Genomic DNA, 22,880 nt, shown 5'->3' with positions numbered 1-22,880 from the left:
AAGTGGCAAAGAGTTCAGTATCCAGTAGACCTAGGGATCTACCAGAAGCAAGAGACATCTGCAATGCCACCCATTCCTCCTGCTACTGTTTGAGTAATATAGACTTCCTCCCTGCAGCGGCCAGGAGCTTCTGGCCTCATGGGGAGGATGATTCCCTTACTGCTGCCTTTGTTATACTTGCTCCGTTGATAAATATTGAGGAATGCCAATCTGCAGTATTTCCAAATCCTGTCTATTAAAAAAACACAAATCAGGCCACATAAAAACATGTTTTGCTTAAAATTATGAGATTTGGGGAGTTTTTAAAAATGAACAATTTGGGAATCACTGTATTTGTCTTCTGTTTTCTGAGCTTTATAGTTAACTTGGGCCACATTTTCAAGTTTTTCTCCACATCCATGGCAGCTAGAAACTTACTGTTTAAAAAAATTAAAGCTGAGATTCTCACCTAAACATGTGGAGTTGGGGCTTTGAGGAAAAACATTAAATAAGATGAGACTCACAATAAAATCATCAGATTTGGTAACACTAAGTTTGTAAACTTTTACCAGGACTAAATTTATTTGTTTGATTATGTGGTACAGTACCAGTAAGTGAACTTAATTTGTGTTCCAAACAAACTGGCTTCTGGGGCTTTGAGCAATAAAACTTCTCTTCTTCTTCATTACCAAACACTATTTATCAACCCAAATTTAACAAATATGTATCTTCTGAAGTCCATAAACTGAATAATAGATAATGTTTCTCAATCTGTCAAATCTGCAGAGGACATATGGATTTAAAGTACTGCCATTTCCACTAACTTTCACTTGCAGATTGGTCACATGAGGCGGAAGGAGAGACTTCCAAAATGAAAAATATCCTGATGAATTTTCCATGACGAAAAATCCTGGCTTGCTGATAGTGTAGTATCTGATCAGTCTAATCTGCTAATAATCTTTTGAACCATGTAGAGCTGGACAGGAATTAGCAAGATAACAGAAGGCCATTTTCCATCTGATAATTAATAAGAATGTGAATTCACTTTGAACTGTGTGTTAACAATAATTGCAATGAATTAAATTTCCATACATGTATATGTTAGATGTACTGCTGGGTGGAGACTTTTGTACATTTTGTACTACTATACTTAATGATCATTACATAATTAACTTCTGGGGTGACCTTAAAACAAGCTCCTTAGTATTGGCTAGCCCCATGGCTGTCGGCAGGATTTCTAGTGATTGTAGCGACCTAAGGACTCTTACTTCAGAGACTAGCAGAGATCAGGCATGTTGAGAGAGAGACATATGGTTTCCTGGAGATTGATGACAGCTACACCAAGCTTAGACCACCCACTGCCTATCATGCTACTTGTTCACTGATAGTTTTGTTCATAGGATTTTAAGATGTCTAGTGCTAACCACATTAGTATTGTTATACCCCAAAGAGAGGGAAAATGGGTCATAATGATCTTGTCTTAAAGGACAAATAATTTCTGAAGGTATGACTGATATGGAAGGCTAGATTCTTCAGTGAAAAACACTGACTTGGTACAATCTGTTCTACCTCTTAAACAGCACTGAATCTAGAGCAAATAGAGGCATGGGAATGTGGGGGAAAGGGATTGTTGGCTGGCAAAAGGCATTAAAGAAATATGTGATTTTTAATTACAGAAAATCTTTTGGAGACAGGTACCATTAAGTAAATTGCAGTAGTTTGCTGGATTTCACATTCCAGTAAGAAGCTCTGGAAAGGTGATCTATACAGCACTAAAGGTGTGCAATTGTAATTTACTGGTTGCAGCAACAAACATTGAGTGTGAAATGTATTATGATAAGCACTTACTGGGCAAGCAACTATTAGATACCCTTGGGAAGGTGTTAGTGTTTAGTTTTAATTTCTTTTATTCCCTTTCTGATTACTTTCTTCCTCTTATTATATATATGTGTTGGGGTGAAGATGATATTTGACTGAGGTAGGCTAATGTTTGAATTGAATAAGATGAAGGGGTCTATCATCACTTTTAGTCATGGGATATTTAAAGATGAAGTATGGTCTACTGGGTAGGACAGCAGATGATAAGTCAAGGTTTTTGCAGTGTTGCCAACTTTCATGATTTTATCAAGAGTCTCACAATATTTGGTGTTTCTCTAAAAGCCTCAGCTCCAAGAGTTGTGGTGTTATGTAAGAATCTCAGTTTGTTGTAAAAAAAACCCCCAAACTAAGTTTCCAGCTTGTGTGGTAGTGGATAAAAGATTGATAATGTGATCTAAGTGTAATGTGAAGTCTCAGAAAACAGAAGGCAAGTAGAACCCAGCATTTATTATTTTAAAAAATCTCATGATTCTTTAAGCAAATCTTATGATTTGCAGGGGGACAAAGAGACTGAATCATGATTTTTGAACACTTGGGGCTGCCATTACTGCTTCAGGATCTATTTTCTGTTCTGTCACTAACTCTGCAGTCCTGGGTTGCATTGTATAGTTTACTATGCCCATCTGTAAATGGGTATAATATTTTAAACCTATCTCACAAAGTTTTTTAAATCTTAATATTTGTAAAATGCTGGAAGATCCTTAAAAGGTATTATATGAAAGCAGAGTGATATTATTGGGTCAAATCTTGAGTTTCTGATTCAAGTTTTACTGAGTCCTTAGGCAAAACTCTCAGTGAAGTTAATGCCTAAGTACAGAATTTAGGATTTGTCTCATTACCCAATATATATCTCTATGATATGTATACTGTAAATTTCTATTAACAGTAGTGGGAGTTAGTGCATAATTCTACCTTCATGATGAGAGAATGTATCTGCATAAATCTAATTTAAACTGAGAAAAGCAAGGACATTTAGGGTTGAGGCTGCCACTCCATCTTTTACTCATTCCTGGTATTGCAGTAAACTTGATATGTAAGATCACCGTAGGCATAAAAGGGTGACTTGAAGACACAGTGGGAAAGGGATTGCTGCAGGTGTAGACTGTGGAAGGGGAAAGATTCTGGAAGAGGGATAGGTGGAAGGGCAAGAGAGATCGGCATAGCCTATGTGGGTTGTTGGGGGAAGAAGGGAAGGCCTTGATGTACGGGAGGGTGGGGGTGGGGCTGTGGAGGAATGTTGGGCAGCTTCCTCTCTTCTGCTCTCTCCCCATTAGCTTCCCCCATTCTGTCCCTATGTTCTGTCAGTCCCTTTCCCCCATTATGTCCCCTTTCAGCCCCATTTCTTCCCAGTCCCTTTACCTCCCTGCCAGCAACACACAGCACCTGTCACCTCTTAATTCCCTCATATCTTGGGCTCCACATTGACCAGACACTCACCAGGGGACGAGTGAGGGGAGGCAAGGAGATTGCCTAAAACCTGGCATCACAGTTGCTCCCCATCAGCCAGGAGAAGGAACTTTAGCTACATACCTGTGTGACATAGAAGCTGGGATAAGGGTGAATGTGACCATGCTGCCAAATGTGTGAGTGTCAGGCAAGATGCATGATGTTTGGCAGCCCTGCCCTCCACACCCTCTGTAAATGGATGAATGCTGTGTATATTGGGGGGTGTTATACTAGCACAGCCATTCACAAGAGCAAAGACCAATACTGTGAGCTGACGGTCAGTGGGGCTAGAGGATTTCTTAGTGTGTAGGTGCAGGAGAGTCCTGCTTGTTTGAGGAGACAAGGAAGCACCTGAGTAACCATACTTACAGTATGGAAGACTCTATCCTTGGGAAACAGTGACTCTGAAAAAGACTTGGTGGTCATGGTAGATAATCCACTGGACATGAGCTCCCAGTGTGATGCTGTGCCCCAAAAGGGCTAATGTGATCCTTGGATGTATAAACAGGGGAACATCAAGTAGAAGTAGGGAGGTTATATTACCTCTGTTTTTGGCACTGGTGCAACTGCTTCTGAAATACTGTGTCCAGTTCTGGTGACATCAGTTCAAGAAGGATATTGATAAATTGGAGAGGGTTCAGAGGAGAGCCACAAAAATGTTTAAAGGGTTGGAAAACATACCATACATTCAAGCAGCTATGTCTATTTAGTTTAACAAAGAGAAGGTTAAGAAGTAACTTGATTACAGTCTATAAGTGCCTACGTGGGGAACAAAAAATTGATAATGTGATCTTCAGTCTATCAGACGAAGTTATAACAATATCCAATGGCTAGAAGTTGAAACTGAAGAAATTCAGGCTGAAATAAGGTGTACACTGGTTGATGCTGATGATTATGAAGAAGTGTTCATTTTTATTTTAGTACGTGTGTTGTAAAATCTTTGAATTAGGGATCATTGTCTTGTTCTGTGTTTGTACAGCATTTAGCAAGCTAGATTCCTGGTCCATGACTGGGATGCCTACGTTCTATCACAATAGAAATAGTAGTAATAATCAGTTACAATAATTATTAATGATAAATAATAATCTTCCTATTTGTAGGTTAAGTCAAATTGTGCTATAATTGTTCATTTATGTAAGCCATCAAATTTAGATTTTATTGGTAAATTATAATGCATGTTTGATTTATAGTCAATAAAATATAATGACATTTTTAAAAGAACAGACATTTGGTCTATAAAGGAGACATATTACCTATTATGTGCCACACCTGTCCTGATAAACACCAACTGAAAATAACTGAGATTTCATGTATGGATCACCAGCTACTGATAGTCTTACTTTAAAGAAACCCAGGAAGTTAATCAATATGGATTTGCAGCTAGTGATTTTGAGCTTTTTCTTAAAATTTCCCTCAGGTAGCTCTAATTGTGGTAGCAAGAAGGGGGAGCTGTAATGTTGATGAGGTGCTGGCAGCCACAGCCGTTTTTGCCATCCTGTTTCCTAAACTTGCAGTTGAGCTGGGTTAAAGAACATGGGGGTAACAAGCACTGGTGCTGTGTCTATACTAGAGCTGCCACATTAATACCACCAATGGGGCTGCATCAGTGGTAATGCAAATACAGAAAACTTTAAGAAAAAGCTCCATATATACAAAGCCAGAAGAGGAATAGGTGTATCATTTTGCGATTTTACCCTTTGCACCTTCTGTAACTCCTCACCTGATAAAATGACAGTAACTATTTATGTTGTAAGAAAAAGAAACAAATATATAAAGAGAGTTTAAAAAATTGATTGTAAAATTTTTTAGATGTCAAAATAAGGTAATTTATTGTATTTCAAAAGCCAAAGAAGTTCAGATTCTTACTACATCTGCACTTTCATTTTCCTTCTCTGCATTTTTATTGACATACTGACATAGGTTAAATATCACACCCACAGAGTAGGTTGGACTTTTACCAAGGCAAAGGTCTTCTATGATAAAATCGAGAGTTGGCAGCACCTTTAGCAGACTCCTTTTTTTCCCAAACATTCACTTTAGGGAAGAATTAATTGGAATCCTCCAGTACAAGATTCACAGTTGATTTGATTGATTTAATATATATCTGGACAGTAATTTCCTGGTGGTGTTTAGTTGTCAACTAATACAGGTATGCTAATTAATTTATCTTTTTATAGCACAAACTGGTGAGATAATGGTTTGGGCCATAATCGCTCTATTATCTACATTGGTGTTTGTTCAGCAGGGAAGGAGATTGCAGGGGCACAAATTTGTTAGAACCTGGCTTGATCTGGGAGTTGAAGGTGCTGCAAAGAGCAATTGTAGCTCAAAAAGTGGTCAGCACCAGCCAGGAAGGGGTGCAGCCAGGGAACTGGTTAATTACCATAGTGGTGATTTGCTGTGGCACTTCTGGACAGGAACTAACCCTCCGCAGAAGAGACCTCACCAGCTTCAGTTCCTCTATTTTACTATCATTCTATCAGATACTTTCAGATTATTTACAGTACCAGTATCCTCATAATGTCACAACTTCAAAGTTTTAAAGAGGCCTGTAAATGGTTCCTGATTTTGATATTTTGAAACTGTTTTTAAAAATCTGTATAAATCCAGGAGCTTTACATTACCGTTGATTCACACCAAATTCCTATAGAACAATGGCAGGATGTGACGCATTGTTTGGAGAAATAATAGTTTTAGCTTTTGAGAAGATTCCCTTGCTGTCCTGGAGGCAATATACATTATTCATATTACCTGTGTGATCTTAAGGCAGCTAAAATGTCTGAATTATGCCCCAACTAAGTGTGTAAACTGCAGAAGTTACTACTTCCTTTCATAGCAGTAAGGTGCATAATGTTTTTGTAGATATCTTTTTTGAGACCCACGTGGACTACCTATCATTATTTCCTACTACTCTACCCACATTTTCACATACAGTGCCCCCATTTCAGAATGCTGCAGATCTATGGACAATGTGCATAGTAGCATATCAGGGATTGTTGTGGGAGGAAGGAAGAATGGTCCAGTGGTTAGGGCTCTAGTTTACTTTCCTCCTCTGCCACAGACTCTCTGCTCTCAATTCTAAAGTTCTGCTCTGGTGACTCCTGGCAGCCAGGAGGAGCAATTTCCTGGAGAGACTTCCCAACCACCTGCTGTCCTGGCATAGAAAATGCTCAGTGCAGATAGAATCTTTGGAGAATTTTGCTGCCACCTTCTAGCAACATCTGCTGAGTATGTGCAAACAGTAATTTTCAGAGGCTTATTATAACTCAGTTAAATTTGGATGGACTTTCCTGGGGATAGCAATAGGTACATCTGATTCCAGAGTGACTTTCCAGCCACGCTCCAAAGCATAGAGGCGATAGAGCTTCTCAGTGAAATAGTTGTAGGAATTTTCTTCCTTTGAAAACAGAATGTCTTTTTCCCTAACCCCATTCGCAGGGACAGCTAAACCACTTTTGCTGAAACCTTTAAAAAATTCAGCCTAAGGCAGAAACCCAGCATGAAAAATTTCAGCTCAAATGGTTAAAATTTGAGAAAGTATTAAGCAGTTGAAAACAGGATCTTATAATGCAGAGTGTTTAGACAATTTTAACTGTAGTCATCGATACCAGCTCTGCCTGTAATAATAATTCTGAAAGAATGTTATCTTAATGTTGGCCTTGCTGCAGTACCCAACCTTTCTATTTCAGTGTTTTCTTACTGATGCCGAATACAACAGTACAAAGCATGTGTATGCTGAGATCCTCTTGAATGATGTATGCTAAGGTAACTGTGTGAAGCTGATACTACTGATGAATTTGCATAGCTGTTCTATGTACTCAGCAGGCAAAGGAGACTTGAGGCGTTTTGTTTAAGTGAAAAGCTAGCTTTTAAAAATGATTGTTTGCCCTTTTGTACAAATTGGCTTGATTCTGGTCTAACAATCATTAATTTTTCCTTGGAGTGATTCCAGTAACTAAAGTGGAGTTGCTTCCAGTTTATACCAATGTAAGTGAGATCAGAATCAGGTCCATAAACTGTGATCTCTAATTTAGAAAGGTCATTGTTTGACTATACCAATTCTTGACCCACCCATATTTACTTTTAAAGGTCATATACAGTACAATGGAAAATGTTGATCATATTATACATCTCAGAATCGCTGTGCTGAATGAAGAATGAATAACGCTTGTGTGTGAATTGTATAGTTAATATCATACAGCACAAGAAATAAGTTTTATTTACAGAAAATACATTTATCATGAATCATTTTAATTAATCTGGCTAATCTGCCTCCAGGAGAAACCAATACATAATGCTTTGGAAGAAGGAGAAACACACCAACTCCCCGACCCCCAATAATGTATCTGTCTACTTTCATAATGCTGTACATGCAATGGATGGAAAAATTCCATGTTTGATGAATTTATATCATGAAGCATCACATTTGATCAACCATTATTGCACTGTTTTTCAATTGCATTGAATATCTTCTTGTTCTTGTACTATGAGACAGAGTAAAAAAGAGGAGTTTGTCAGTTTGTACTCATATGTTACATAATTAAGGATAATGTACCTAAATTGTGCCTCTGCATCTACAATCATCAGGAATGCTGATAGAAAAGTAGTTTTTCATATATAAATCTCAACATATATCTAATAGCCTTCACTGACTTTTTCAGATGTCTTAAAATTAATTGATCAAATTTTGATGCACTCCTTCAAGGTAGGGATGCCATTGAATAATATATTGTTATATATTTATTTTGTGTGTGGTTTTCTCTCTTTTTAAATGTACTCAAGCATCCTGCTTGTTCTTTTAAGTGCAATTGCATTCTGGGCAGACATATTCTCCAAGGACACCTATGATTTTTCTTCATAGCACTCAGTGTTAAGATCCCATTAGTCTACAGGTTATGAGAGCTCAAAGAATCCTTTATTATGTGTATTATTTCCAATGTAAATGACATCTGCGACTACGATGCCACATTCCCCCAGTGTGTTTAAATCCATTTGAAATTTCTCCAATCTTCAACAATTTATATTAATTGAGACTATTAAGTATTATCAGCAATGTTCATAAACTCGCAGGCTATTTTTGTCCTCCATTTGTGTCAAAGAAGCCGAAAATTTAAGCGCTAAAAACTGAACGTTGCCATTTATAGAATCCTATTGATTGGTATGGATCTCCAGTGACTCTTTTGCAGTAATTCATTCTTCTGCATTGTGAAAGGATTGACTTAGCTGACCTAAAACATCCTTTCCCGTTGAGTATCATATCAAGTCTTGAATAGTTCCAGTCAAGCTACCTTTGTCTGTAATCTCTTTGGAGCAGGAGCCTTGTCGTCTTATCTTTCTATGATGCAGCTGCTGGTAGCACACTATTGTCTCTATTTGAGTAATAAAATAGCGAGAATTCTGTAAGTTCCTGGGTAACTTGTTCCGCTGCCTAACTCTTCTCATCGTTCCTATGCATTTTTACTATGTTTAATTAGCATTTCTCCAGGTGCAGCTGCAATGTAGTATTATTTCCTGTTCTATTCTCATTGTCTAAAGAGAATAACTGGTGTCTGTTCTCTTTGCAAACTTCCTTTTGGCTGTTTAGTAGTATTATGTTTACTCTCATGTCATGTATTATGGTGGAAGCCCTCCCCAAATTAATAGGTAAAGCCTTGCCCTCTTCTCCTTCAAATGTAACCTCAGGATTCATCTGCAAAGTGGCTGGAGGTTTGGGGATTTTTGCTTCTTTATGATATACACAGATGGCCTGAAAGATTTTTGTTTGTTTTTCTTTCTAGCCGATTTTTTTCTGATTATTTTTTATTATGGAAAGAACAGGAATAAGTCCAGGCTTCTCTGGTTGTGCTGTAGGGCCTCCTGTAGGATCTCCGGTATGTGTACTGTTACAGTGGCAGCAGAAGTTTGCTTTGAATGGGGGAACAGAGATGCATAGAGAGACCTGAACATCCGAAGCACCATGCTAATACTGGCGAGCAGGGAGTTGGGGAGCATAGTTCTGTATGGGGAGCATGGGACGATCAGGGTGTAAGGGATAGAAGGGGAAGAAGGATGGGTGCTCTGTGTGGAGAGCACGTCGAGCTACTGAGATTCAGCCCAGTCACCCTAGTTCCTACCTGCTCCCTGGCACTGCATCGGTCACACCAGCCTCTCAGAGTCCTGCTCTTGCCTCTCTCCCCAGCAGATCCGGAGTCCCACTGGGTCTGAGAGCATGAAACAGCTCACTGAAGAGTGACACAAGGGTGGAAACAGAGATTGGCTCCCACAATATTTCCACTATGAGAGCACTAACCCCCACTGCTCCCCCGGTTCCACTACTCCTGTACTAGTAGCCCTTACATTAAGGGACAGGGGTGCTGAATCTTTCACAAAGACTTAATTGAAGTTAAGTAGACCTTAACAAAACCAAAACAGAGTTTTAAACATTAAACAAAATCTTTTCTTCTCTTGATTGCTCAACTTTTACTTTCTTGGCACTTGTGTCACCGTTTCACTAGCTTGCCGGTTATCAAAGGTTGTCTACGCTGCAAAAAAAGATCCACCACAGCAAGTCTCAGAGCCTGGGTCAACTGCCTTGGGCTCATGCTGCAGGGCTAAAAATACCAGTGCAGATATTCGGGCCCAGGCTCGGAAACACATTGAGTGGGGAGGGTCTCAAAGGCTGGGCTCCAGACCAAGCGCAAACATCTACACTGCTACTTTTAGCTCCGTAGCATGAGCCTGCGTCAGTTAACTGGACTCTGAGACTTGCTGCCACAGGGTTTTTTTTGCAGTGTAAACGTACCCATAAAGTCGTCCCTTTTTTTCCCTTTTCAATTAGATTGTAAGGTTTTATTGCATAGACCTTGTCTTCCTGTAGGACAGTGCCTAGTGCTGATTCTCATCGGGGTGAAACCCTGGCTCCACTGAAGATAATGGCAAAACCCTCTGACTTAAATGGGGCCAGAATTTCACCCTAGAGCTTCAATACACATATTCAATACTAAAATTTAGTTTGCATGGCTCCCCACAGCACACATTGTACTCAAGATTAATGTAAAATTCCTCTGAAAACTGGTTTTGTAATGATCTCACTGCTGGCTAGGAGAAACTACCTTTTTTAGGAAAGCATAAAAACTCTCGTTGAATCAGACCTGAGCTTAATTAATAGAGATTCCTGTTTCTTTTGACTCAAGAGAAGTGATTTCAGAAAGATTGATCTGTGCTCAGCACATTCGTTTAAAGAATCCTAAGTAAACTGAAATACGAATGCCAAAGGTTAAAGTACAATAATATTGTACTCAACCATACAACAGTCTCTGTCTCAAAGCCTCAAAATACACAGACAGAAGCCCCTTTGTGCCTTTTGTAAATACCAATAACATAAAATGTTCAATACTTAATTTAGAAGCTGTAATTTTTCTGAACAACATTCATCTGGAGAATTATGTTAGCCTGCTTCCGATTTGGAATAGGGAGGATGCAAAGCTATAATGAGGAAGACTGGATATTTGCACCTGGCGTAGGAGAGGTGTGTCTTTAGCAACAGACAAAAAGAACAGTCACAAAAGAAAATGGGCTCTGCAGGCAGCATTTGTCATGTCCATTATAGTTACAAAGGCAGCTGCTGCTTAAAAAGCAGGCAGATGAATTTGAAACACAGGCTAGGGCAGAGCTGGAAAAAGCAAATTGCCAATTGCCTGCAGGGAGAGGGGAAACTATTGGGCCCTCTTGCCAACTCACGGCTCTATTTTTTTCTGGCAGATTCAATGGTGGGTGAAAAAGAGAACAGGAGGTGCTGTTTTGCCTCCTTGCTGTATCCTCAGCTGTCACTCAGCCGAGGACACTCCAGGAACATCAGGGAGGCACCAACAGCACTCTCTCTCAACCATATAGGGACAGCTCTAGGAACCACCACTGCAGGGTCTCCCCCGTGCACTCAAGCCACACTCTGGGTGCAGGGTACAGGCAGTAGAGCTTTTGGCCAGGCTCAGTGTGTGCCCATTGAGTAGAGAGGGCAGGATTTCTCAGAAGGGGACATGCTTCCTGGACTGGCACTGGCACAAGGGCTGGTGGAAGGACAGAGAGGAGACAATATGTGCTTTCACAACTATTCTAGGGCTGCAGAGGCTTGTTCAGCCCCTGGCACAGGCTATAGGAACACAGGCAGAGCATCCCTAACTTGTACTCCAGTTGCAACATCCTATATGTTCTATACCAGGGTGCGGAGTCATACTGCCCATGCCTCTTCTCACCCCTTTCTCCTCTGATTCATGGTGGGGGCTCCTGCAGAAGCACCTCTGGGCCTGGCCTATAGTCACCTCATACCGGAAGTATTTGTAAGCTTTGTCTTACAGCTGCCCTACAGGTAATTGGTTCAAAGTGGCCATAGGCCAGTTATGAATCAGGCCCAGTACAGACAGGAGATATGACAAGCCCAGAGTGATTATTAATTACTGTGGGGTTTGCAGAAGAAGTGTCTTTAGGAAGAGCTTGATTGTGGAGGTACATTATGCCAGTTGAAGAGGATTGAATAGTTTGCAGCCACAGCACTAAAGCCACACAACCATCAAACAGATTGCTATCTATCAATGCAAAGTGCACCCATCTCATGACAGAACACACTTGCACATTTCCAGACTTCATTTTGAAATCCCTATTAGATCAGTAGTTTTGATATTAGAGCTTGCTATGACTGGGCTCCCAAATGCATCTTCTCTCTCCACACAAACAGCTCTTAGAGGACTATTGGTGTCCCCAGTGGAAATGGATACAAATCAGAGCTGGATCCAGATCCGAATTTCTCCAAAACTGGAACAATGGGATTGAGAGTTTTGTCTTAGATTATAATAACTAGAAACCTGCTGTGAAGTTCAGACCCGGACCTGAACTTTCCAAGAGTTTAAGGTGTTCAGGTATGGACCTATGAAATTAAGTCCAATGTTTTTACTGGGTTCAAGTACTACAAAAGTTGTCTGATTCAACCATCTCTGAAATATTTTTATATGAAATATTAGCCTAATAAATACTTAAAAGGTTTTGGATCAACTAAAATAAAGGGAAGTTATTGTAGCAAATTAAAGATTTAAACAGCTCTCTGTTACAGTGAGTCAGAGTTTATTTACAGCATCAAAACTTTTCAGAAATCTGTTTTGATTCTTTATTTGCAGAGTAATGAAGTAAAAAGTAAGATCTATTTCTAGGATGCACATAGAGGACTTCAACCCCCACGATATTTAATTGCATAGAATGACTAAGGAGGCTGAGCCAATCTAACTTAAGTTAACTGAAAGACTTCCATTGATTTAATGAGCTTTTGGGTCAGGCCCTAAATGATGTTCTCACAAGAGTGAACTTCCATTAATATTTTATTCATAACAAATCTGTGCTAAACACACTAAAGAGAGAACTGCCTTGAAGAGTTCAAAATGAAAGAAACAGCATAAAACATGTGAAGAAATCAAACCTGGTTAATAAGCAAGTGCAACTATTAATGCAACAGAACCTTGTGAGTCTTGAGGCTACTTTTGGGTGCTAAAGAACCTGCATATTATGTCAGGCATAAGTTATTCATTGGTTTAAACAGAAGCCAATACTGGAGCTGTTTATAATAGGAGAATCTGGCACCCTTAAAAATGGTACTTTGAAGCTAAAAATAGCCATTTTCTGCACCCCAGAAATTTAGTTAAATCATGTTGGCATTTCACTGATCAGCATGGTCATCTGTAATTCTATCATATGATATTTTAGGCTGCTCCTTGGAAGAAAATGTGTTGATCTTATTTATCTGTTTCATTCAAGGACACAGGTTTCTATTTTTAGTTACTCATGTAACCTACATATCAGAAATCAGAGGGTACAATTAATCTGAAATAGAACACAAATTATGAACAAAAGAGAGTGAAACCAGTAATGATCATATATATCAACTTGTGAGCAATTATTTCTGTTGAGATTTGGCCAGTGGTTAACTAGTGATGTAGAGGTGTTGCAGTTCTCTGCATCTGGCTTGCTAAATATTTAATCTTGGCTTTGATGGTCTAATCCTGCTCCTGAAAGGATTGTCCCGACCATTATTGCTGTTTCACAGGACATTAAGTTTCCCTGGGCACTTCGATGTGAAGGTTAATTATTTTTAATTTATCTATATTTTGCAATTTTTCAATGTTTAGTTTAATGTCCGTTTTATATATTTATTAATTCAGGCATCTTACCAGCCTACTCTTCCTCTGCACTTCTGAAAGGCCTGCATATGTATGTGTATGTATGTGTAGAAAAAGAGAGTTTATACATTGCAAATGAGTTTTGCAAAATGCAGTTGTGGGGAATAGCATTTAAACAGCTAGGATCTTTTTTATCTAGTTCTTAATTGAGATCCAGTGACAGGTAGAAAAGAGACTTAAATCACCATCCACACAGGGCCAAATCCCATCTTACTTATGGGAAGTAGTTCCAGTGGAGGCAATGGAAATACTCTCTTGAGTAAAGTAAGCAGGATCTGGTTGTTTATTGCCAAAACAAGTATGCTTTAGCTTTCTTATCTGATGTTATAAAACAGGGATCGGCAACCTTTGGCACGCGGCTCCTCAGGGAAATCCACTGGCGGGCTGGGATGTTTTGTTTTGTTTTGTTTACCTGCAGTAGCCACAGGTTCAGCCGATTGCAGCTCCCACTGGCTGCAATCACCGTTCCAGGCCAATGGGGGCTGCAGGAAGCGGTGTGGGCCGAGGGAAGTGCTGGCTGCCACTTCCCGCAGCCCCCATTGGCCTGGAACTGTGAACTGCGGCCAGTGGAAGCTGCAATTGGCCGAATCTGCGGACGCTGCAGGTAAACAAACTGTCCCGGCCCACCAGCAGATTTCCCGGACGGGCTGTGTTGATCCCTGTTATAAAAAAACAAATTAAAACACATTCATTTTAAAACAGGAGACATATTTGCTGAAATGAGAATCAGATTCATAGAATACACAAGTCACACCCTTTATATACAATACTGAATCCAGATAAATGGTTGAGAGAAATCCTCTTATTTACACCCGCCAACAATCAGCTAACATGCTTGTGATGGAGGTAGTGCCTGGATAAATGTTTTGTTTTTGTATTTCATTCAGATGCTTTCCACTCATTGTCATATTATTCAAGCAATATTGCGTGTTTTACTTACACAAGTAGTCGGAGCCACGCAGAGTTGCCAACTCTCCCATGTCTCACAGTGTTTGGTGCTCTTTCAAGAGTCAGGTTATAACATGAAAATCTCAGTTTTCATGTTTTTTTAAGGAAATTTCTAACTTTCATGGCTGCAGAAGAAAGCTTGAAAACATGAACTATGAAGATTAAAACAAAGAAAGGAAATTAAAAATCATTACACTTAAAAAAGATAAAAAATGGTTATTTTTAAGACAGAAATTATTTTGGGGGTTCTGACTCATGTTTTTTTAATATTTGGAGTTGGCAATACTGATGAAGTCAATAAGATTGCTCACATGACAAAGGCATGTGGGATATGGCCAGCTATCTGCAGCATAGACTTGTCAGTCTTTCTTTCTTTTGGCCCTCCCAACATCCCAACACTTCCTGCTGAGTGTTCCTCTCTCACTAACTCAGCAAAGATTCTTTCTTAGAGCCTATGGTACCCTCAGTCATTGCATGATTCCATTGACATCAGTGGGGGAATTGTATATAGACAAGAATAGAATATGGCCTAGAGCCTTCTGCACTAGAACTACTGAAGCAACCAAACCAAAAAAACCTAGCAGTTTAAATAGACACTGCAGCTACTGTCAGGAAAAAGTACTTAAAACTGGTGAGCTTTTATCCTTAATTATTTTTATTAAATAAAGGGATGGTAAGAATACATATAAAATATATAACAGACATAGATATAGATAGGTTAAAATAGCCCATAGTCTCAGATGGAGCCATATCATGATCACTAGAGATTCTATAACAATTTTTGTACAATTGCAGTGTTAGCTGGCTAAATTCCATTGTCCATCTACCTAAATGCCTCCTGAATATGATATTTTTCATATTTTTAATAATACGTACTGGAATCTGTCTAATCCTTTTTGTTTTTTGTTTTTTGCCAGTATGTGTTCTGGCTCCTGTTTCTCCTGATAGGTGCTATAAGTGTGAGGAACATTAGCATATTGAGAAATCAGGCCAGCATTAGGAAAACATGGCCAATCAGAACACAAGTATAATGAATAAACAAGAGACAGAACACAACTTGGCCTGAAGAGGTTCAAACAGATTCCAAAATATATTTAACGCCCTCCCCCCTCGAACTCCAGTAACATGTGACTATCAGGAGCTCTGATGTTCCACAAATTGGAGCCCAAGGATGGAGCTTTCTATCTGAGCTGGGCTTCAAGGAATCCTGGTTCTAGATACCAGTAAGCCATTGGGTGGAGAAGTGGAGCCTGGTGACTCTGTGGACCCAGGTTTGAGACCTGTGGGTTATGACACAGCAGGAGTGAATCTGTGGCACCACCTGCTTTTCTCATTGACTGGTGGGTGGGGAGAACATGCTGCACTCTGTTGTAGGGTGTATCAGCCTTTGATGTCACAAAGGTGGTGTTCTTGCAGTAAGACAACTAACTCACAATAGTTATCTCACTGTAAAATCCTGAGTGAAGACAAGGCACTTATAGTGTTTATTGTGAGATAGTTAGGTGAGGTCACCGCTATACCCACCCTGACCATGGTTGACCTTGTCTAGTTTATCTGTGATAAAACTGAAGTCCCTTGTCTCCACTGCCAGATAGCTAATATGTCAGTTATCCCGTAGAAAAAAGACACCCTATTTGGCAGAGAAGACAAAGCCTCAGTGGCTTCTCTTTCATGCACTCTTCCAGCTTAGCAGGAGGAATCTATCTGACTCAATAGGCAGAATGGCCCATGGAACTGCTACTGCTGGCTACCCCCTTATGTGATTGTGGCTAAGCAGCCACAATCTGGATATGCAAACTCATTCATGATTGCTTCTTTAATGAGAAAACAGAAAGCAGGTTGGGGAGGAAATTTAAGTGGTTAGAATAGGAGAAGAACTTGTTTTTGTGAGTAGGATTTTAGATTGACAAGAATGTTTTATATAAACCAAATTCTGATTCCTGTACATCAGACGGTTTGTATTTATTATTATTTATATTACAGTAATACCTAGGGGGCCCCATTGTGCTAGTCACTGTACAGACTCACTGTAAACAGACTATTGCTGCCCTGAAGAGCTTACAGCCTAAATAGATAAGACAGATAAACAGAAGGGGAAAATGGATACACACAGTTGCGAAGTGACTTGCCCAATAGCACACAGCAGTTCCATGGCAGATTTGGACATAGAATCCATCTCTCTTGACTCTCAGTCCAATCCATTGGGCCACATTGCAGTTTTGAGAAAAGAGTACAGTTTAGGACATTAATCATTATTTTTGTGCACCTGCAATGGAGGTGCAATTGCTTATAGCAGCTCTGAATTTGACTATTACAATGCAAATCCTGGACCCACTGAAATTAATGGGAAGATTGCTAGTGGCCTAAATAAAACCTGGATTCGACCCTTAGTGCACTGCAGCCTTGATGTACTGGACAGGCTTGACCAAGATACAAATCTGTCATTTTCTCTTTTAATAAAAGTGAAGATTCAATATTTAGCTGTAGGGACTGTTGTAAGCTTTGTGCTGGGGCAGTAGGGACTGCTAACAGCTGCATATTAAGAGCATAACAACGAGAAGATGGGTGGTCCAAAGGCCTCAATTTGGGTGCACAAATGGGGCTTTTATGCTGCACAATTGCAGGTACAAATATAGACTTGCATATTGAGAGAATGGGATGAGGCCCCTTTGAAAATGTGGCCTTAAGAACAAGGGTCTAAATTATCCCCTTTCATGTTAAAATCCATGGGAGGGGGCTCAATGGGAGGAATTTTCAGGGAGGAACCCTCACGGAGTTTATCAGTCATTCCCTGTGAGGATGGTGTTTGGGTTTCCATGGAATTGGCTATGAGGCCCACCCCAGTGTGACATTCCCCTCTGGTGTTATCTGGACCGGTGATCTGCTAGGTCACTCCAATCCTTGACTCTGGGAGCCAGCCTTACCCTGCACTGCTGTGAGAACCCCCACTCCTGGGCTGTTCATGTACAGCCTCTGGCATGTAAGCTGCTCCCAGCTACTTGCAACCGAATGACACTAGCCAATATCTCCAGTCCCAGAAACAACCCTAGGAACCTCGGTCTTGCAGTGCCTATGCCTGCTGGAAGCTGCAAGCTTATATGAGTGTGTCAATTTAACAAAGAAATTGATATGTATCAGGCTTGTTATCCCAAGGAGAGCCTCTGACACACTTCAAACCAAACGCACTGCTTCAGGTAGAATAAACAAACAAATGTATTAACTATGAAGATAGATTTTACGTGATTATAAGTCAAAGCAGAATAAGTCAGATTTAGTCAAATGAAATAAAAGCAAAATGCATTCTAAGCTGATCTTAACACTTTCAATGTTCTTACAAACTTAGATGCTTCTCACCACAGGCTGGCTGGTTGCTCTTCAGCCAGGCTCTCCCCTTTAATCAGCGCTTCAGTCGCTTGGTGGTGGTGGTGGTGTCTGTAGATGTAGGTGGAAGAGAGAGAGAGAGCATGGCAAATGTCTCTCCCTTTTATCATGTCCTTTCTTCCCTTTTGGCTTTGCCCCTCCCCCGCCCTCAGAGTCAGGTGAGCATTACCTCATCGCAGTTCCAAACTGACCAAAGGAAGGGGGGTGATCCCTCTAGAGTCTAACAGATTCTTTTGTTACTGCCTAGGCCAGCGTCTTTTGTTCCTGTGAGGCTGGTCTGGGTTTGTCCCATACCTGCCCTGATGAGGAGTGAACTGCCCCTCTGCTCTTGGAGAGGTTTTTTTGGGCTTGCTTTAAGCTATGAGGATACATTTTCAGCCTCATAACTACATACACGAAATTATAACTTATAACCTTACTATAACATTACTGTAACAATTACTATAACATCACTATAACAACCATGCTCAGTGCATCATGAGACTTCCGAAGACACCCAACATGACAAACTTTGCATTGGATACCACACAATCATTTTATAAAGATGAACATGGGGGTGTAGGATGTTCCCCGAAGGTACAGAGTGTCACACCCAATCCCTAGGGAGCCTCAGGAGGCCAGGGCCTCTTTAGCTGCCCTGATCTATGGCAAACCCGATGGTACCTGGTAGGCAACTTGATTGGAGCCAGGCTACCAGGAACTCCCCATGTCTGCTGCTACCCCTCGAATGTGGTGCATGTGGGGGGAGGGAAAATAATGACGTCCCAGACTGTATTATTTTTCCAGCAAATCTCCAGGGGGCCTGCCCCCAAACTGCCCAGTCTCCCCCCATTCTTCAGTGTGAACCCCAGACCACACCAAGCATCTTTAATGGGGTCTGGAGCAGGAACAGAATGGTGCTATGGAAGAGGCAAACACCCACCTTCCTTCATGGAGGAAGGATACAGCTAGATGCAGAGGGTCCCCTGTGCATGGGTATGAGGGATGTTCTCTGAATTAAGATTTGTTTCCACACAGCTAATCCTAGGCCATTTTATAGGGCTCGATCCTATGAATGCTGAGCATGCTGGCTCTAATTGCAGCAAAGCACTTAAGCATGTGCTTAACTTTCAGGATATGAAACAGCTCATTGAAGTTAAGTGCTTTGTTGGATCAGGGTCAGAGTGCTCAGCACCTTGCAGGACTGAGCCCATAGTGCCAATCATTGTTATACATTGATAATCTGTTGCAGTTGGAAATGAATTATACTGTAGCCTGAGATTTCTGAAATTTGAGATGCCTATTTCATAATGAAAAACTGCTCAGTGAAAACCATGCAGATTATAGGTACATGTTTATACTATGCAGAGTGAAAATGCAGGGTGTGTAAAAATAGGTTTTGCTATTGTAAATTCTTAGTCATTGTTACAATAGAGAGAAGTGCTAGATGTTTGATATTCTCAAAAGTTCTATTCATAGCACTATAGGTGGGGCAATCCTGAGAGATTACTTTGAGGACATCGTACCTCTTATGCCTCTTTACAAGGTTCAGTAACTTAAGTAAGTGCCTGTTTGCAATTGATGTTTTATTATAACACCGATCATTTATTATTGCTAGGCATAAGGAATTGAAGACAACTGCTGTCTCTGTCAGAAGATGGAAAACAACATAACCACAATTTCTCGTGAAGAGCTGGAAGAACTCAGAGAAGCATTCAGTAAAATAGGTATGTTTTCTAGATGAAAGAAAATAATCAGCATGCCATGAACAATATGAAGCTATACAATTTCTTTAAAAACAATATCTTACAGGGATCATGTAATGTTATACATTGTATGTTTAAAAACACCATGTCTCCTCACTGGTATTGCTAATAACCCCTAAGAAGATAAGAAAATGAAAGAATTTTCACACTTTTTTTTTTTTTTTTAGCACTAGCACTTTGTTGCAATGTAAGGTTTTAAACACAATGGGTGAATGTTTAAATGCAAATAAAATTCTATTTTAGTTGATCTAAAGAAGACTCTTGAAAACTTTTATTTTAGTATTAGGTTTTGGGCTAAAACCAACTGTCAATTTCCTTTTTCATTTGGTTACAGGTTTTAGTGGATTAATAACTAGTTCTCTTGCACCAAGTTAAATCTGATTTACATTTCTAAGTAACCTGAACTTTGTGATCCTTGATCTTGTCTTTGTAGAGAGTAAGTCATGTTAATAAATAACTAAATATAATTTCATATGCTTTACACGGTCTCTGAAGGTAAAGCCTAAGGCTATGGTCACAGTACAGCTTAGGTTGATATAACTTATGCCGCTCAGTGGTGTGAATAAGCCACCCCTCTGAACAACATAAGTTACACCGACCTAAGCACCGGTGTGAACAGCGCTATGTCAGTCAGATCGCTTCTCCCACTGACATAGCTATCACCGCTTGCAGGCACTGAAGTAATTAAGTTGACAGGAGGAGAGCTCTCTCCTGTCGGTGTAGAGCATCTGCACTAGCAGTGCTACACCACTGCTGTAAGCTCTCTAGTGTAGCCACAGCCTAAGAGTAAACATGAGTACTAAATCATTTTGTACTATATTAACTGACCCTCACCTCCACGTTACAATTGGAATGCTGACAGACTCCGATCATCAGCGGGCGGGATTGAACTGGGGAACCTCTAGAACTCAGTGCATGAGTCTCTACTGCATGAGCTAAAAGCTAACTTACTCTTAGCTAAGGCTGTAGAGTTGTCTCAGTGCCACTAGATGGGACAGAACACAACACCCAGAAGGAGTGTGGGTTACATAATGTCTTTGTGAACATTTAAGTTTGTCTAGTTTAGTTTGTTTTCTGTTCTTCCTATTAAATATTATTCCACAGTTTGGATACTCAGAGTAGATATCTCATATTCAGAGTCACAGTAAATGGGTCTGAAATGATCCTGGCCAATATATATGGATGAGTGTGACAAAGTGGGACTGTTCTTAATGTTTCCTCTGAATACTGTGTGGGTGCCTCAGTTTCCCCTATGCATTTCTTAAGTCTCTAGGTGGTGGGGAAAGGCCAGTGTGCATAAATCACTGACACTCTGTCTCCCTGGCAACAAATGGCCAGGGTCCCTTCCCCCCCTGCAAGGAAATAGCTAAAGATAAACAAAGAGATCAGGTGACCTCCTGGCCCAGGAAAGAGACAAAGCCCAGAGAAGGAGGGGCTGGAGGGGGTTTGAGAGTTGGAGCTGGCTGGGGAGAAGGACTGAGGGCAGACGTGGGTGTCTGGCTCTCTGAACCCCATAATGGACCCGGCCGAGGGGTCCCGTTCGCCACTGTACCTACAAACTCTGTTTTAGACTGTGTTCCTGTCATCTAATAAACCTCTGTTTTACTGGCTGGCTGAGAGTCACGTCTGACTGCAAAGTGGGGGTGCGTGCAGGACCTCTGGCTTCCCCAGAACCCTGCCTGGGCAGACTTGCTCTGGGAAGCGCACGGAGGGGCATATGCTGAATGCTCCCAGGAGAGACCCAGGAGGTGAAGCCGTGTGAGCTTCTTGCCCTGAAGACAGTCTGCTCTAAGGGAGAGGAGGCTCCCCACAGTCCTGACTGGCTTTGTGGGGAGCAGTTCCAAAGCATTGCTCAGGGACTCCATAACAATGAGCCTCAGACTTTTTTCATGGATTGCTTGCTGAGCTGCACAGAGATACTTATAACCCCACCGTAATTGCAGGCAACTAAGATTCTAGAGCAAATAATTAATAGATCCTTCCCTACTAACTGTAAGCCAACCAGGCTCAGAATCCAAAATAAAGTGGAAAAAAGTTGACACTAGAATTTGGGGGTTTAGCAATCAAACATCAGTTGAGAACTATATATTGGGGTATTTACCCATGAATTTGGGCCTCTCATCAGCACAGCTTCCATAATTTCTGAGAGCAGCCATAATCACAAAGCAAATGATTTTATAGAGGTGGAAAAGTAAATCAATCCACAGAATACAACAGATATGTCAGAATCTAGTGGTCAGGAATCAACTACATAAGTTTGAAGGAATCTGGACACCATTTTTAGAAACAGTTAACTAAGAAACACACAAGGGCCAAGTGGCCAGTCCAAACCTCCTTTCCACCCCTCTCCCCTTCCTCCTTCCCCTTGACGCTTGTCCCCTTTTCCCCCCCACGGTTTTCATGCTTTCCCTCCCTGCCTTGTCAGTGTTGTCTCCCCCATTAGTTGTAAATTATTGATTCAGTTGATTTTACAGTTTAATATTAAAGTTATTAAAAAGGTTTTTGCATGTGTATGTTATGCTGTGTTGTATGTTACAGATGGCAATTTTAAATTTATAGTTTTTATTTTTTGTTGTCTTTTTTGGTTTCTATTGATTTTGGCCAGTGGATACATTTAATGATAGGGTTACCATATTTAACAAAGAAAAAAAGAGGACCCTCCACGGGGCCCTGGCCCCGCCTATTTCCCCACCCCAGCCCCGCCCCAACTCCGCCCCTTCCCCGCCCCAACCCACCCCAACTCCGCCCCCTCCTCCCTCCCACTCCCAGCCACGCAAAAAGGCCTGCCCGAGCGCTACCGGCTTCACGGTTTGCCGGGCAGCCCCCAGACCCTGCGCCCCCAGCCGGCGCTTCCCCAGCGCAGCTGGAGCCCGGGAGGGGAAGCGCCCAGCCGGGGGCGCAGGGTCTGGAGGCTGCCCGGCAAACCGTGAAGCCGGTAGCGCTTGGGCTTCGGGCAGCCCCCATGCCTCCGGACCCTGCGCCCCCGGCCGGCCACTTCCCCTCCCGGGCTCCGGTGACGCAGGGTCCGGAGGCATGGGGGCTGCCCAAAGCCCATAGCGCTCGGCTCTTAAACAGAGCCGAAGAGTCAGGGGAGGAGCAGAGCAGCCGCGGGAGGGGAAGTGCCCGGCCGGCATTTTCCCGGACATGTTCGGCTTTTTAGCAATTCCCCCCGGATGGGGGTTTGATTGCCGAAAAGCCGGACATGTCCGGGGAAAAAGCGGACGTATGGTAACCCTATTTAATGACAGGCTCAGTAACCATGTCCCTTGATTTATCCAAGCTCCCCTGGCATGCTGCCGTGGAA

The 22,880-nt window shown here is 41.3% G+C and overlaps 1 protein-coding gene across 3 annotated transcripts in view; it reads left to right on the top strand.

The window, feature by feature from the left end:
• PLS1 (plastin 1) overlaps positions 1-22,880 on the top strand; it is a 78,611-nt gene that overhangs the window by 11,767 nt on the left and 43,964 nt on the right. Inside the window, exons 1-3 of one of the 3 annotated variants that reach the window (XM_065557951.1) lie at positions 5,345-5,452; positions 6,993-7,068; positions 19,429-19,537. In XM_065557951.1, the coding sequence (XP_065414023.1) occupies positions 19,468-19,537 (70 nt within the window). In that variant the 5' untranslated portion in view covers positions 5,345-5,452; positions 6,993-7,068; positions 19,429-19,467. Of the gene's footprint in view, positions 1-5,311; positions 5,453-6,992; positions 7,069-19,428; positions 19,538-22,880 lie in introns of those variants that run through there. The other 2 variants (XM_024108074.3, XM_005303269.5) reach the window with 2 other exon arrangements.

Source organism: Chrysemys picta, chromosome 9, assembly GCF_011386835.1.
Source record: "Chrysemys picta bellii isolate R12L10 chromosome 9, ASM1138683v2, whole genome shotgun sequence".
NCBI classification, from domain to species: Eukaryota; Metazoa; Chordata; order Testudines; family Emydidae; genus Chrysemys; species Chrysemys picta.
Note: the sequence above shows the minus strand (reverse complement) of the source record. Positions and strands in the feature narration are given on the sequence as shown.